The 17,852-nt window shown below is 49.9% G+C and overlaps 1 protein-coding gene across 5 annotated transcripts in view; it reads left to right on the top strand.

Moving 5' to 3' along the window:
* Window positions 1-7,408, top strand: part of SNX29 (sorting nexin 29) — a 669,987-nt gene extending 662,579 nt beyond the window's left edge. For all 5 annotated transcript variants that reach the window (XM_077141767.1, XM_077141762.1, XM_077141768.1 and 2 more), the window contains one exon: window positions 1,566-7,408. In XM_077141767.1, the coding sequence (XP_076997882.1) occupies window positions 1,566-1,695 (130 nt within the window). In that variant the 3' untranslated portion in view covers window positions 1,696-7,408. The remainder of the gene's footprint in view (window positions 1-1,565) is intronic.
* Window positions 7,409-17,852: the final 10,444 nt, after the last annotated feature.

Raw genomic sequence — 17,852 nt, 5'->3', positions numbered from 1 at the left:
AGGTAGAATAATGACCCCCAAAGATGTGCACCTCCCGATCCCTGGAACCTGTGTCACTTACATGGCACAGGTCTCTGCAGCTGTGATTTCTGTGAAGGATCTCAAAATGGGAAGATTGTCCTGGACAATCCTGGGGGGCCCAGTGTGATCCCAAGTGTCCTTATAAGAGGGAGGCAGGAAGGGGCCATAAACCAAGGAATGCAGGTGGCCTCCAGGAGCTGGAAAAGGCAAAGGAACATACTTGCCTGTAGAGCTTCCAGAAGAAACCAGCCTTGTCAATACCTTGACTTTAGCCCAGTTAAGACCCATTATAAGACTTTGACCTCTAGAGCTGTGAGATGGTAACTGTGGCTTTAAGCCACTAGGTTTGTATAAGTCATTACAGCAGCCACAGGAAACTAAGACAAAGTCCCTGCGCTGTTCTCCACGTCTGCACTCACCGGCCCAGCCTGCTGTGACCACTCTTGGCCCGGAGCAGCAGCTTCCGTCCCCAGCCCCCCAATGCACTCTGTGCAGGGTGGATCTGACTCAAGCCCCCAGCAGTGCCCTGAATCTTCGGGGCAGCCACGCTGGCTTCCCAAACCCAGAGCTTCCTTGTGTTCTTCCCAGCCCCACACGCCCCTCTCGTGGGCACTGTCTGCCGTCCTGTAGCATCGACCCGAGGCTGGCTTCTTAGACACACCAGCCACACTGATAACTGAAATCCTGATGGTGTCTCACCTTTAACCCTCCTCTGGAGTCTGAGCTCCACAGGGTCTTGGAGAATTTGTTGTGTTCACAGCTGTAGCCCTGGTGCCCAGAGATGCTGCCCCATATGGCTCGTGGAATTTTTGTGGAGGGAGAAGCAAATATGTCACAGTTTTTTCTTTCCCTGTTGGAATTATCCTCCACCAACCTCGTTTTCACATGTGTTCTAAGTTACACTTTGACCTTGTCACATGTGGGTCAAGCACACTAGGCTGTGTGCTTTCCTGCTGTGTACAGGTTGCGTAACCGATCTCAGTAACCCCCTCTGTTGGCCTCTTAGATTGTGCCCGGTTTGCAGCTGTTTTGGACAAGGCTGTGCTGCGCATCTTCCCGTCAGACTTGGGCGTAGACCCTGACTCTTCCTTTAGGGCAGGCTGCACCAGGAGTCCCGACTGTCCTGTGTTTGTGCCAAGCCTCTTCTATGGCTCTAAGTGCATGTTCCCCAAAGCATTTTCAGTTCCTTGATTTTGAAATGTGCCTTTGTTGGGAGATCACTGAAAAGGCAGGGAAGAAAGCTGTGGCTGGTGCAGTCTCTCAAACCCTTAAAATAGGGTCCAGGTCTGGGCGTCCAGAGTTGGGTCAGACACCCAGCCACGCATGGCTGGCCCCTTGTGGTATGGTTACAAGATGGAAACTTTACATTAAAAAATACAGATTTCCTGTTTCCCCAAGTGGTGCTCCCAGTCAGAGTCGATAGCCTCCTCCTCTCTAACTGTGGCCACTGTTGCTGCTCCCACAGCTGGCCCTTTCCTCTGCCTGCAGTCATTTGAATGTGGAGCTTCTGACTTAATTGGATTCTCCCCTGCTCTGTTTTGCAGTGATGTTACCCCTCCTGGAGAGCCACTGAACAAGAACAGCCACCCCAAAGTGGCTTCCCGCTTCCCCAAGCTGTCTCGAGGCCAACCCAGGGAGACGCGCAACGTGGAGCCCCAGAGTGGTGACCTCTGACCCCGATGGAACCCCAGATGCTGGCACCATGTGTGGCACAGCTGCCTCTGACAGCCACTGTGTCTGACTGGCCGCGGCAGCTGGCCCCTTCCACCCTGGATGACAACTGCGTTCCCCCAGTGACCCTCGGAGAGCGCTCCTTTCTGCTCACCTTGAGGCACCCTGATTAAACTGGTCAGTCTCAACGCTGCCCGCAGTTCTGTCCTCAGCATGGTGGGTCCTCACCGGGCCGGCTCAGACTCGCAATTGCTGCCCCCTCGGGGTCCGCCTTGGGCGATTATTCCCTTTCCTCCAGCTCAGGGGCAGGCAGGAGGAGGGCCACATCGGGCCAAGAGACCTCTGCTGGGCTGCAGGACTGTGTCTCATTTGGCCAGAAGATTCCTTCAGAATCAGCCTCTTGACACTTTCCCACATGGGGATGAGAATGACTGTTACCTTCCTTTTTTTTTTTTTTTTAACCTTTTAAAGTAATTGCCTGCTAGACCTATGGATATATAGGGCTTAGGGTCTTGTTTTGTCCCTTTTTACAAACTCCACAAGTGGTCACTGGACACCCAACAGCATCATCACAATGGCCAGCAGCACTGTCATGGGTGTCACTCTTCCAGGGAGACCTTCCCAGTGACCTTGTTATGAAGGAGCAGTTGGGTCGGTGTTTAACTTTGGTTCTTAGAGATCCCTCCCAGCCCCCATCAGCTTCAGGAAGGACTGGGCTCTTGAAGGGAACTAGAGGCCCAGTGCATGTTGGCAGGTTTGGCAGAAACTCAGACACTGGCCCGGGCCTGGTGAACCCACTCGGGAGCGCCCACACTGGGAGAACCACAGCTGTCCAGAAGTCAGGGGAGAGGCCTCGGCTTGTCAGAGGCTGGGCTCTGGGATCTACCACAGGAGGTTTGGGAAAACCTGATGCAGCGAGTGTCCACTCTGAACAGATCCAGACTGTCTCCTGAAGAGAGGGTCGCAAGGCCCTGTCTGCTCCCTTTACAGGGTCTCTTTTGGAGGAAAGCCCTTCTTGCCCCGGACATCTCATTCTCCAGTCCTCCGAGCTCAGAGCCAGGGCTTGGAGTCCAGGGAGCTGGGCAGCCCAGGAAGGGATGCGTGGAGACAGTTGTAAGCTCCTCTCTGATGTGCCCAAGACTCCAGGCCATGACTTGCATGTCAGAAGATGCCCTCCCAGGACCAGACCTGTGGACACTTTGACACTGGCATCACGAACTTGCTTCCAGTCCTAGTCAAAAGCCATTCCCAACTGCTGAGTATAGTTACGAAGAGCTTGCATTTTCTGGGAGAAGTATTTCTCCCAGAGGCCTGGAATTCCAAAATGAGAGGTTTTGGAATAGACCCTGCAGGGACCAGTTTGTTCCTCTTTGAACTGAGGAAGATGAAGACATAGGGGGATTTGATGAAGAAAAAGTGTGTGAAAGGTAGTTATTGAGAGACTGTTTAAAAACTTGGTTTAAAACTTGCTCAACAACCTAGGTGAGCATTAAAAATTTTCAGGCTAAAGAAAACTTCTGGAAAGAATTCCTTGGAAAGTTTATGTTGCATGTTCCCCTCTTAGTGAGAAGACAGCTCATGCAGGAAAAGAAATAAAGCTGGGACAATTTCCACACAGCCCTGCAGAGAAACAGGAGGGGGCCTGGATGACTTCTGCAGAACCTTCTCCAGGTGGGACAGAGAGAGCCCTTGATGATGGAAGCAGGAGAGTTTATGGCAGGGAGGCCCTGCTGTCCACTCAAGGGTCTTAGAGGACTGAGAGACGTTGTGTCCCAGAAAAGCAGTATGGTTTCTTTCCTGTGAGTTTGCCAAGGTCGCCGCTACATAAATGCTCTGTTTGAATTTCAAATCCCTGAGCATGGATTCGAGGCTGCTGTGGCTGGCTCCTTTCAACACAGAGCCCTCTTGGACTAAATAAGCAAGGCCCATCTCCAAGCTCCAGTTGCCCCATGCAGGCCTCCCTGAATTTGGTTTACTCTGCACTGGTTCATTTGAAGTAGGTCTTTGGTCTTTTGCTGTTCAGAGAGCAGCAGCTGAGACCAGCCCCTCTTCCTGCTCATAGCAGATGCAGAAGGGAGCTTCCCATCTCAGTCGTGTGCACGGGCCATCAGCTTGCTCTTCCTGGCAGCTGACCTGGAATACATCTGAATGTGAGTCTTCCACTGTCTCCATCCACCTCACCTGGACCACTGTCTTCTCCAAGGTCTGCACCCAGAGGTACAAAATAAACCAAAGCTAGACATAGCTGGCAGGTGCTGAGCCAAGAGAGTGATGCATGCAGCCTACAGTTCAAAGGAAGAAGAAACCCTGCTCCCCATCTTTTAAAGTTGAACTATCCATGCGAACGTGCCCTGTTCTTCCCAAATATGGATTTCAAAATCATGTTCAGAGGGGCCACATGGAAACCACTGGTTGCTTCCTCCTTGCACCCCATCTTTGTGATCCTGCAGAAACTCTGGAATTATTTGTAACACACGGATCCTCCCTCCACCCTAATTTCAGCTCAGAACAGCATCTGACACATACCTCCTAGCAGCTCCACAGAGCTTGTACTCTGGAATCACAGACAGTGGCCTGCAATGATTCCATCCACCCCAGCTGCCCAAAGCAATACCACCCTGCTCCCAGCATGATGGGCAAACCTCAGGCCAAAGAGACCAGTGGGTTCTGCAGTGGCAGAATGCCAAGTTCCTGGAGAAAGATCAGAACCACCCACATCCGGTGAGGTCAAGGCCAAAAGCTCGGTGCACAAAGTGCTCCACTGAGGGTGTATCACCACATGCCCTTCAACCTGGCTTCAGCCCAGGACCTGCCATCGTGTTCCTCTGAACCACCCACTCAGCCCCCCACAAGCCCTCGGTGCAAAGAGCATTCCTCCAGAACAGACCCGCTGAAACTTGCTTCCATCTCCTTGGGCCGATAAAAACAAAGCCCTCTGTATCCAAGAGAAACTCCCAGGACTGCCTCCGTCTTGCTCCTCAGAGACCACCCCTATGCTGGGAAGAAAGTCAACCCCAGTCCTTCCAGCAAAGGAAATACTGTCCATTAATGGCCTGACTTACTAGGAACATAGCATCATCAGGTCCAGTCTCTGGCATCATCTCATTGATTTCTGTTTTTTTTGCCCCAAATGAAACAAGACTCAGGAAAAGTAGAGCTGGGCAGATATGAATCTCCAGAAAAGAGAAAACTCAAGCTTTCAGGAAGGGAGGTCAAAGGCTGGTGTAAAACTAGCCCAGAGCAGTCCAGACAAGGAGAACCTTCTCAGTCAGCTCTTCCTGGAATCAGCCCCAAATCCTAGCTTGGGAGCTAGCAAACCACAGCAGAGCACATCCCAGCATTTCTCTACACTCAGTCTCTTGGCGAGGAGGGGGAGTTCATCAAGGAAGCTGGTGGTGGCCTTAAAACCCAACAGCTAGGCATCTCCAAGAGGCCCCTGATCATGCAAGAAATCACAGGGCTCAGTTGCAAGGACACCACACTATCTCGTGAGACGCAGCGGTTGGCATGTGGACAGCCTCTTGGCTGCGTTCCATCGCTTGGAGATTATTAAGATGAGCTCTTTGATAGCTGTGGACATTTTGGAACAGTGGCCCATTTTGTGTGTTGTGCCTTTAACAAACAGAGGCCATCAAAATCTGTTTACATCAGTCTGATGGATAAGAACTGTAGCTAATGCTGAGCAGGCTCTGAAGGCCCAATAATTAATCCCCAGCTTTGGGTCCCAGAGTCAGGAAACAGAAATGAACACCGCCAGCTCCAGTTCATCTGACCAAGGATTGCCATCAGCTTCTTTCTTCCCACCCTGAACCGGGGCCCTGGGGCCAATCTGGTGGCCTCCAAGGTGATTCATCCCACATGCTCCAGCTTCACATGGGAACACAGCTCCACCCATGCAGCCCAGGCCTTGTCCTCTGGGTCACTAGTCACCCCCAGAACCCCTATCTCTCAGGCTGGCTCCATTGTATAAATACCAACCCAAGCCTAGTAAGGTCTTCCACTCCAGAAGCATCTTCTGGCTTGGGCACTTAACTGCCAGCAAAGAATGGGCTGGTGCTTCAGCTTGGAGCTGGGGATAGGACATTCCTACCACCTGCCTGCAAAAGACCCTGCAGCCCCTGCCCAGGACCATCAATTGCATAAGAGGCATCATGGAGTGGATGTGCCTCATGCCCACCTCTGCTTGAGCTCCCACTGCAATAATTGTCTGGACTCTTCTTCAGTGTCTCACTTGGGAACAATGCCAGCCCCTCCTCGACCTTCTCCCAAGCCCGAGGCTTTGACTTTGGGCAGACACAGGGGATGCTTCCAGAAGGCAGGCATCTGCTTACCAAACAAGGTCTATCATAGTGAACACTTTTCAAAATATTGTGCATTTTATTAAAGCTAACATTAAATATTTGCTTTTCAGATTGGCTTCTGTGCTAATTTTGCACAATTGTAGCACTGTATATTTTATCTAACGTTTCTGTGCCAAAAAGTTCATTTTATGTTTCTATAACAGTCTCGATTATGTTTCTAAAATAAAACTTCAGCTACTGGATCGATAGGAATGAGAGTGGAATGCTGAGGATCTCCTTGGTCAGGGCAGACCAAGTGTATGTTCATTCCACCGTTACTAAAATGAACCCGATCAGGGTGAGTCTGGAATTTTTCACCTTCTCTTTAACCTTGAGCCATTGCCATGTATGGGCCTGATTTTTGGTAGCTCTAAATTTTATCATGGATCCCTTACTTTTGTCCCTAAATCCTAGTATAATATCCAAATATAATCAAATTGAATGAGCTTCTGCCAATCAGATTCTGTAGAGAAGTAAAAGGGAAGGAAGATTTCATTTCTCTAAAAGATGGGGAGGTGCCTGTCAGGTGAGATGAAAAGACACAAGGTTCATTCGTGTTTTGAGGTCCTTACAGCACATGCACATTTTCCCATCATCACTGGAGAACCACTAACTGAGCCCTCCGGGGCTGCCACCTTTCTCTTGAATTTGACTGGCCCTGCTTTCATGAACTGTGAAAGAAAGGGCCACTAGTGGATGCTTTCTGCTCAACTTTAAAGACTCTTCACATCGACAGAGCAGGAGAGGTCCTTGCAAACCCCAGGCCTGAGGCCACGGAAGATTGCAGACTGGTGCAGGTGGCATATCTGCGCCCACTGTCACCTCACCACTCAAGAAATAAGCCCCAAGAACCTGTATTTCTGGGGTGGGAGGTTGGGGTGGAACCTGAGGACTAGTCCTAGGAAGAATGTCTTTATACCTTTGCCACTTTGGCTTCCCCGTCCCTGGCACAGGTGTCTGCGTAGCTCACCTGACACCCACCTCCGGAAGGCCTGTTGTGCTTTTAGTGCGGAGGGGAGACATGGCTGCCCACCCCAGCAGCCAGCGTGGAGCTCCCCCGGTCTGGCCAGGAATAGGGGCCCAGGGAGTTACCTATGAAGGGTTAATAAGGAACCCCACCTGCAGTCTAAGGTAAGCTGTGTATAAACGAGGCCTAGAGGCTCCAAGACAGGCTTCCAACGCTGTGCAGAGGATTATCTTCACTACCCTCCTGTGTTAACGTTTACACAATAGAATTTTTAAACAAATGTGTTTAATTTTCTAAAATCTCTTGTATTAAAATTTTCTTTTGGAATAACCTGTGGTAATTTTGTTACAATCTGGTTGAAATCCACCTCTTTACAATGGCAAAATAAAAAGTGACATTTTATGAATTAGATGCTCTGTTTCTGGATTGTCAGTTTCTTTGTCTCAGTTCTCATTCAGCAGTTGGGGACTTAGGTGAACTTTCACAGGCACAATATGACAGCCATTCTGCACGCTATCCTGGACAACAGGATTTGGCTGAATTAACATCAATTTTACTTGAATTGAAATATAGCAAAATCCCATTTTTAATTAATTATATTAGATCTGGATAAATTGGAGGTATAGAAGCAAAACTCCATAGGGGAAAAAAGTTACTCATGACAGCTTCCTATCGCTCACTCAAAGAGGAAACAAACCAAACTTTATTGTGCACCTACTGTATACGAGACATGGTGCTAGGCCATGGGCCCATGCCATTGAACAAGACAGATGAGAGACAGACTGTAAAAAGATCTGTGATTGTTTTTTAAAGGAACTATCCAGATAATTACATACTGTGATAAGTGCCATGAAGAAATAAATGGGGCTCAGAGAAAGACTGACAGGAGCTGGGGGTCTCCCAGCCTTGGCACCACTGACACCTGGGGCCAGCTCATCCTTTGGGGTGGGGCCTGTCCCCGCGTGTTCTGGAAGGTTGAGCCACATCCCTTCAGCTGTGACAACCAGAAATGCCTCTAGACGTTACCAAGGATTGCTTGGGGGACAAAACTGTCCCCCATTGAAAACCTCAGGGCAAGGCCAAGGGGTCTTATTTCCAACAAAGACATTAGAGCTGAGATCCAAAGGGTGAAAAAGAAATACTTCATTGTCCCCAAAAGTAATTTACGCTGGTTTAAAAATCCATACAGCAAGATAATATTATATTTTAACCTAGTTATAATAACCGAAAAGAAGAAAGTTTCCAGGATATTAAGTAGAAACTAGGAAAAAGTTCGGCATCCAAAACTCAAACCGTAAAATCCTGGGTCTGTTCAAATAGGGCCCATGAAGGAGCCTTGAGCCCAGGGCTGTGCACAGGCCACTCCGAGCTGATACAGTGCAGGAGGTGGAGGCGGGGTGCACACAGCCTTGGGGGTGAGCCCTGCACCAGGCACTCTGCAGCCTCTGGTGCTCTCCACCCTGATAACCGCATATCCTGCATTTGAATGACAGAAAACTCAGCACAGCCTGTCCTGGACTGTCTGAAGCCACACACACAAGTGGAGGAGAAACCGGGGGTCCGTTTCCCTCATGCCCTGGCTGTCTCCAAAGGACACCATCCCTTTGGAGCCTTCCCAAGAGAAGGCTGTTTCTTATTTGTTTTCCTCTGCCTTGACCCCATCTGTCCTCACTCATTGCTGTTGCTTCAACCCACTTTGCCTCCTAAAAACACCAGTTCATCGACGCCCAGGCCCTTTTGCAGGCGCCCCTGCAAAGCTGGCCGCGCTTCCATCTGCTTCTGTCCTCCTGATGGATTCCTCGAGTGCCCTCGTAGCCACAACACCTCCAATCTCTCACGCTTTCAAAACTGCCCTCCATGCATCCTCCTCCTCCTCCTCCGCCCCTCCACACACCCAGGAAGCCCCTGCCCCCTTCCCACGCAGCCCCCCGCTCTACCTGCTGCACTGGCACTCCCTTTGCAGCCTCGCCCTCCTGGCCCCTGAGCTCCCCGGGCCCCTTCTGTCACCCCTGTAGGGTCGCCCCCGCCTCCCCCACCTCTACATGCCACAGGACCTTGGGGCCAACCCTCAGACCTCTGTTACAGTAGTTCACAGAAACTGAGGCACCTGCAGTGTGGAAGGAGAGGAGCCAAGGGCCACACACAAGTGGCTTGAAGCAACCAAAACATCCTGTCTCACAGCCCCGAGCAGGGCCGGTTCTGGGGCAGCCCTTCCCAGCTACTCCCGTCCTCTGTGCCCCAACCCGCATCCCCCTTTCTCACCAGGACCCAGTCACGGTGGAGGAAGGGCCCAACCGATGGCATTGGCTTCATCCTAACCAATTTCATTGGAGAGGATCCTGTCTCCAAATAAGCTCCCTTCCTGAGGTCCTGGGAGTTTGGACTTCGGCTTACCTATTTTGGGGATACACACTGAACCCCTGACAGCAAGCTCACCCCCATACCATCTACATCAGTGCTGTCAGCAGAGGCTTAGCCTGAGCCACATATGAAATTTAAAATGTTCTTGTAGCCCGGTTTCAAAAGTACAAAGAAACAGGTGAAAATTAATTTTAATAGCATCTTCTGTTAACTCGAAATATTTGAAACAGTATTTCAACATGTAATCAATATTTAAAAACATCTGGGATCTTTTATACTTTCTGGTACCAAGCCTTCAAACTCTGATGTATATTTTACTCTTAGAAACTCATCTCGCAGGTTGCGAGGGCAGTTCAGTGGTGTAATTCTCACCTGCCGTGTGGAGACCCAAGTTCAATTCCCAGCCCATGCACTTCCCAAACAAACCAACAAAAACAAACAAAAATGTCAACAAATGGTGCTGCAATAACGGGATACTCACAGGGAATAAGAATGAAATGTGACCCCACCATACAGCATGCAAAAAAAATAAACCTCAGGGTACGTGGGTGGCTCAGTGGTGGGATGTTTGCCTTCCATGCAGGAGACCTGGGCTCGGTTCCTGGACCCCCCGCAAAAAAAATCTCATTTGGCACCACCCCTGTGCCAACTGCTCAGTGGCCCCACGTGACAGTGGCTACTGCATTGGACAGCACATCTCTTTAGACTGGTCGCCCCCCAATGCTGCTCGTCACCCCAAGTCTCAGCCCTGAACAGCAACCTAGTTCACATCTCCATGGCATCACCTGCAAGCTTCATAAGCTGAACCTACCCTCAGCAGAGCTCGGGATTCTTCCTCCAGCCCAACTCTTCCCAGCTCGGAAAATAGTGACTCCTGCTACCAGTTGCCTGGCCACCAGTTCTGGGACTCTCTCCCTCTCCTGCACTCCACCTTTGGTGAGAGCTCAGCGCTGACCCTCCAGGCCCCACCCACCCCCCCGCCCAGGGACCACACTGCCATCATCTTTGACGTCAAATCACCCAGCGTGACCTTTAATACCAGTTCATGTCCCTCCTCTCCAAAGGTCTCCCCGCCTGCTGCCTTCCGTGTCACCTCTCCCAATGGCAGACAATGATTTAAAAAAAAAAAAAAAAAACTACAGTCTCCTGCTTCCCTACCTCGAATGCTCCTGTGGGCCCCAGTGCATTTAGGATAAAGTTGGAGCCCCTCGCAGGGGTCCGCAGGCTCCGGGTCACCCAGTCCTGTGCATCTCCGGGTGCCTCAGTCAGCCCGGATTGTTAGGTCAATGCCAGGGACACAAGTGGGGTCAGGCCTCAGTCCCCATCACAGGGGCACGTGGTCAGCAGGACCGGCCATAACGAGTGTCACCGACGCGGCCCTTCTAGAAGGTTCTCCACAGGGTCCACCAAACCTAAAGGCGTCCACACTGCCGGACTGTCAGCAAACTGTCAGCCAGAGACAGACCCCAAGAGATACTGGCCCACCCAGTACAGGGGTCAGGGTGCCAAGGACATCACGGCCCCCTGGCCCCAGGCCTCGCTCTGCAGCCAACACGGGGAGACGGGCCCCACTCCCCGGAACAGATACAGCAGCGGGGGTGAGCCGGGCACCCTAAAACAGACATGCTCTGCTAGCCAGGTGCCCTCCAGCCCATGTTGACAGGCTCGGTGCAGGGGAGGGGAGGGCCCAACCCCTCTCTAGGGGGTGCGCTTTACCTCCAGGCACTCGGAGAAGGGTCAGCCCATGGTCACCGTCCTGTCCGAGGAGCCAGGCTGACACAGTCCCGAGCACAGGGTTCACCGGTGTATCACAGGGAGTGGGGACAGGCTCTGCTCAGACCGTCCCCTCCCCTCCACACACAGTACCTGTGACCCAGCAGCCCCACGCCTCTGGGTTTACCCTGCCCAGGGCTTCTCTCCAGGGCGAAGGGGACCCTCACGGGAAATGTGGCAACATCGGGAGACATCTTAGTTGTCATAAGCAGAAAGGGGGGTGCTAGTTGGCATCCTGCGGGCTGAGGCCGGGGCTGCTGCTCAGCATCCTACAGCGCCCTGGACAGACCCACAGCAGAGAGGGGGCCGGCTCCAGAGGTCAACGCGCCGAGGTGGAGAAACCCTAAAGTAGAAAAACACGTGAACTGCTCAAATGGACGGAGGTACACAGAGGCAGGTTTAGGGCAAAAACTGAACCTGCTGGTCAGATCCCACTGCACCACCTGGAAGCTGTGTGCCCACAGGCTCAGCCTTGCTGGGTACCTCGGGTTCCCCCTGGATGAAATGGGGGTAGAAGTGCCTCCAGCCCCCAGGGGCGTCGTGAGATCCGAGTGGCTGGGAGGTGGCACGTGCACAGCTTGTGTCAGCTGTCACCCTCGTTAGCTGTAAACATTGCAGGCTGGAAACAGCCCATTGAAGAGAGCAGGAGAGGCCACATCACTCTGTCATCCCCACACGTGGTGCTCCACGTGGAGTTAGAAGACCTGAGGTCAGACTGTAAGACTGGTAGACAAATTTCTCAAGTTGTTCATTGAAGAAAACCAAGTCACAGAGCAGCTCACTCTGAACAGTAGTAGTTGCATAAAACAGAGCAGAGCAGTAGCACATATTTTCTTTGGGTACAATTTGAGGGAATAAATAATTTTTGAAAGTTCTAGAAGGACCCACATCAGGCCAGTGTTGGTGGTGGCCGAGGAGGAAAGCAGCAAAGGGGGAGGTGGATGGCAGCTCTGTTCTGACTGTCCCCTCCCCTGCACACACTCCCTGTGACCCAGCAGCCCTGGGCCTCAGGGTTCTCATCAGGGCAATGGGGACCTCCACCAGACATTTGGCAACATCTGGAGATATTTTAGTTGTCAGAAGTGAGAAGGGATTGCTAGTTGGCATCTAGCAGGCCAAGGGACAAGTTGAATAATTCTTGTTCTAGTTGCATAATAAAAGCTTGAACTTTAAAAGGCAATAACATGGGGCACATCCATGCAATGGAATACTTGTCACAAAGAGAAAGGAGCAAATCAATAAAAACAGCAACGTGGATGGACATGCAAAATATTACGCTGAGACTCCAGACACCAAATACTAGAGATGATATATTGCATTTATATGAAACTCCTAAAAAAGGCAAAACTATAAAGACAGAAATCAGGTCAGTGGTTGCAGAGGGCTAAGGGTGGGTTTAGAGGTTATTTGCAAATGGCGGGAGGGAAATGTTCTAAACTGGATTGTGGTGATGGCTGTGCGACTGCACGCATTTACTAAATGCCACTGAATCATGCACTCACAATGGGTGGCTTGTATGCTATGGAAATTACACCCCAAGGAAGCCGTAAACACAGAGGCAATTAGAGCTTGGTGGTATGGGAGGCCCAGGGGCTATGCAGCGCCCCCCATGGTGCCCTGAGCAGCTGGAGGGGCCGGGAAGGATTCCCAGGGACAGGGAGGCTCCGGGAGCCCAGGAGGAGGAGGAGGAGGGGGTATCAGGCCCGGAGGCAGGGCTGGGAAGAGCCAGGGGAGCAGAAAGAAAAGTGGGTGGTGCAAAGGCTGTGCGGCTGCGCAGGGCGTGGCCACTGGGGACCCTGTATCATCCAGGACATGCTGCACCCCAGAACACGGGCCGGGCTGGGGCTGGAAGCATCTGATCCTGCCCTCACCACTTGCAAGAGAGGCTCTAGCAATGGTCCAACAGAGTCAGCTTTGACTTTCAGAAAAGGTTTGAGTGTGGCCTGGCTAGCATGGGGTCAAGGACACAGGTGAGAAGCTGCTCCAGGGCCCAGGGGATGGGGGGTGATGACCCCGCCTGGGTAGCAGGGTGGGCATGGGCTAGCTGGACCAGAGTGATGAGGAGGAGGACTGGAGAGGTCCTGGGGCTGGACTGGGACAGGGGACTGTGGAGGAGGGGCTGAGGGAGGGGATTCCCTACTAGCCAGTCAACCGCTGTCATCAGCTGGCAGTGGGGGAGAGAGGATGTGAAAACTCTGTGAAGACATTTCCACTCATCACTCAAATAAATATTCACCAAGGCCCCAAAATGTGCCAGGGAGAGCTTTACACACTTAGGACACAGGTGATCAAAGCCATGCACCCTGCCCTTGTGTGCTGACATTTCAGCAGGGGAAATGCATCAGTCAGTTTTCTACTGCTGTGTAACAAGTTGCCACACTGAGCAGCTTAAAATAGCACACACTGATTATCTCTCGGCTTCTGTGGGTCAGGGGTCTAAGCACAGCTTAGCTGGGTGCTCTGCCCAGGGTCTCAGGAGGCTGCACTCAGGGTGCTGGCCAGGCCTGGCTTCTTTATAGCCATTTATCTTTATTGGCCTGTCCTTCTGCATTTAAGCCATGTCACTTAAAACACATCTCAGGGGATATTTAGAATCCAATTTGAGGAGAGAGAAGTTGAAGAAAACAGTATGATTTATGACTCATTTGTGAAAATTCTTAGCACCGAAACACTGCTGGCAAACATGTTACATCCCTATAAATACTCTATATGAAAATCATTCCCTTTTGTAGGAATGTTTCTTGATTTCTTTTTTTTTTTTTTAAATTTCTAATCTTTACTTACCAAGCAACAACTCTCCTTTATCTTCTCCCCCCAATCCCTGGTAACTTCTGATCTATTTTCCTTCTCTAGAATTTGCTATTTCTAGATAATTCATAGATGTGGAATCATCATATGTGCCTTGCTTATTTCACTCAACATGTCATCCAGGTTATAACATTTATCAGAACTTCACTCTTTTTATGGCTGAATTAATAGTCTGTTAGGGACTTCCGGGAAGCTGGCTGACTACAGCAGCTTGAGATTAGCCCTGCTCCACGGAAAGGTTAGAGAAGGGGCAGGAGGGTGACTGAGGCAGCAGTTCGGGATCACAGCTGGCCTGGGGGAGCCTTCTGCAACACGTACAGCAGCCTGGTTGCAGAGGCCGAGGAACTGAGAGGCAGAAAGCTGGAGCCTGGCATAGAAGCGTGAAACCCCCAGGACTGCACGGATGGGAACGTGGGACTAGGAAGTAAGCCAGGCCGTATTCCTTGGGTGCGCTACCCTCACCAGTGCAGCCCCGTGACCGGCGACTCACCCCACACCCCATGCAACCGAACCCCATCACCTGGTCCCATTCCCTGCACTCCAGGAGCCCCCACCCTTGTGCCTGCCCCCCACCCCATCCCAGGTGCAGCCCAACCCACCTCTCCTGCACCCCTCCCAAGCACTACCTCCCCCTCCCTGTTCCCTGCAGGCTGCTGCCAGCACATAAAGATTGTGGGCATGGCCTCCATACCTAGGCTGCCCCCGCCACCTCCTGCCACCCCCCACCACCTCCCCACCCATAGTGTCACACAGCCTCGCCCCACCCTGCCCTCCCGGAGCTCAGCATATCTGCTTACAGCATGCCCAGGCCACGCATGTGCACGGGCCCCCAATCACGTCATTCAGCTCTGGTAACCATACTTTACAGCAACCCTAGAACCATGCATGCACACAGCCCTCAGCCTCACTTCCCAGCTCTGAGAAAATGCCGACCTTTGCAGATGGGTCACATCTGCCCCCAATCCATGAAGGCATAACCAAGACCTGCTGCCACAGCTCTACACATGCATACAAAGGGCCCCAAGCCTTAGACCAGTGCACACCAGGGTTACGCCCCCCAGACCAGTGCACCCACACAGCTACATCCTCCCTGGCCGCTGGGCACCCACATTCACAAGCATCAGAATAACATCCCCAACCTGTGCCTACGTGCCCTGAAACAAATCAACGTACTGAGTGCCCCACCCCGTGCCCTGCTCCCTGCTGTACAACCATCCCGCAAACACAAGGCCTCAGACTACTGAAAGATCAACTCCCAAAGTAAATCAATCAAGCTATTTACATGTCACGAAGACAGCAGAAGATCACTAAGCATATCACAATGCAGACAGATATAGCTCTGTCTAATGACCAAATTAAAACACCAGAGGAGACACAGACGTTGGAACAACTAATCAAAGATGTTCAAACAGCTCTACTTAATAAAATAAGCAGGACAGCAAACGACATAAAGGAGATCAAAAGACAGTAGAAGAGCATAAAGAGGAACTTGAAAGAATAAATAGAAAAATAGTAGAAATCACAGAGATTAAAGACTCTGTTGACCAAATAAAGAACATACTAGAGGCACCCAACACCAGATTTGAAGAGACAGAAAAAAGAATAAGTGATAGAGAGGACAGGATAATTGACTTCGAAGACTCAAAGCAGCAAATGGCAAAAAAGATAAAAAGCATTGAATGGGAACTCAGGGAAATGATAGACAAAACAAAACATGCAAATATAAGAATCATTGGTATCTCAGAGGAGAAGACAGAAGTAAAGGGCTAGGAAGAGTAGCTGAGGATATAATGGGGGGAAACTTCCCAACCCTCATAAAGGACATAAATATACAAGTCAAAGAAACCTAAAGAACTCCAAACAGAATAAATCCATACAGGCCTTCCCCAAGGCATGTACTAATCAGTCTGTCCAATGTTGAAGAGAAACAGAAAATTCTGAAAGCGGCAAAAGAAAAACAATCTACTACATACATGGGAAATCAAATAAGACTGAGTTCAGGCTACTCAACTAGCACTCTGGAGGCGAGAAGGCAGTGGTATGATATATTCAAGATCCTGCAAGAGAAAGACTTCCAGCCAAGAATTCTGTTACCAGCCAAATTGTCCTTTAAAATTGAGGGAGAGATTAAAGTTTTCACAGACAAAGAAGTCCTGAAAGAATTTGTCAAAAAGAGACCAGCCCTACAGGAAATATTAAAAGGAGCTCTGCTGGCTGAAAAAAAAAGAAAGAAAGGAGAGAGAGGTCTGGAGGAAGACAGAGAAGTGAAGAGTACCACTAAGGGTAATTTAAAGAATACAAAGAGAAAGAGGGAAAAGAATATATAGATCTGAGAAACAAAATAAAAAAGATGGTGGAATCAAGAAACGCCTTTTACGGATACTGTATGGTTCCATACAGGTAAAATCAGAGACTTATAATACAGAATTCAGGGGACTTAGAGATACATAGAAGCTAGAGATGGGCGAACCGTTAGCTAATGAGGTTGAACTCCAATGTAAGGGAATAGATAGGAATGAAGGTGATTCTTTAGTGGGTCTAGAAGTAATATTACCATACTGAAGATGAACAAGATTGAAAGGGGTTGTACAGACCTACGTGTCCCGCTGACTCACACTAGAAATATGAATGAGTTCTTGTAAGAAATACTTCAAAGATATGATTCTTGTATAAAGAGTGTTTAAGTTCAGGGTACAGGGGGAAAATGGCTATCACACGCTATGAGCTATGTTCAAAAGGAAACCATCAGCACTACCACAGCAACAGCAGAGGTAAATAATGGGTGAGGGACAAGAGTTAAGAGGAGGTTTAGTTTTCCTATTCGGTGAGGATGTGTTTATTGGTTTTCTGACTCTTGGGAACAATGAAATTATCTAAAATTGAGAATGTTGATGGACTGTGGGCCCATGATGCCCGATGAATGCAGGTGGCTGAAGGATGCACTGACGGAGAAGTAGATTGGGGAACGATGGTGTATACTTATGAACGAAGGCTGTGCTGCTACAAAAAGGAACAATGCTGTGAGGCATGCAACGATGTGAATGAACATTTGGTGAGACAAAATAAGCCAGAAACAAAAAAGCAACGATGGTATGGTCACCTTTAGAAAATGTTTATAGGAAAACAGGGGCCTAGATTGTAAGCCTTTAGAGCATACGCATTAAGTTAGGGATAAAAACGAAGCCGAACAGGTTAGGGTTAAAGTAACTCAGAACAGAGGGGTAGGGAAGACAGTGTCTGTAATTTAGAACCACACATACTCTTTGAGACCAATGGAAGGAAGGTTTATTTGATCTGGAACTGAAATTTTCTGTAGTGCATAATCTAATTCAACCTATCTGTGTAGCTCATTTAAACAACTGAAACACAGAGAGCACAGAATGAGAAAGAGGTCCTTTAATCCTATATAATAATCTTCGTAATGTCTGGAAACATCCTTGAGTATATTAAGCAGATAATCAAAATGTATTGGTAAAGTCCTCTGAGTGAGGAGAGAAAGACTATGGAACTATTAAACCCTACCATCAGGGAATCCCTGATACTGTGTCAAACTTTAGGGACACCCAAATCAATAAGCCATGCCTTTGATCATGAGGCTTACTCTTGTGAAGCTTATGTAGGTAGCGGAGCAGCTTAGACTACCTATAGGTATGCCTAAGAGTTACTTCTGGAGGACCTCTGCTGTTGCTCAGATGTGGCCTCATGCTCTCTAAGCCCAACTCTGCAAGTGATATCATTGCCCTCCCCCCCTACATGGGACATGACATTCAGGGGTGAAAATCTCCCTGGCAGCATGGAAGATGACTCCCAAGGATGAGCCTGACCCTGGCACTGTGGGATCAACAATTCCATTCTGACCAAAAGGGGGGAAAGAAGTATAACAAATAAGGTATCAGTAGCTGAGAGAGTTC

The sequence above is a fragment of the Tamandua tetradactyla genome, chromosome 23 (assembly GCF_023851605.1).
Source record: "Tamandua tetradactyla isolate mTamTet1 chromosome 23, mTamTet1.pri, whole genome shotgun sequence".
Classification (NCBI taxonomy): Eukaryota; Metazoa; Chordata; class Mammalia; order Pilosa; family Myrmecophagidae; genus Tamandua; species Tamandua tetradactyla.
Note: the sequence above shows the minus strand (reverse complement) of the source record. Positions and strands in the feature narration are given on the sequence as shown.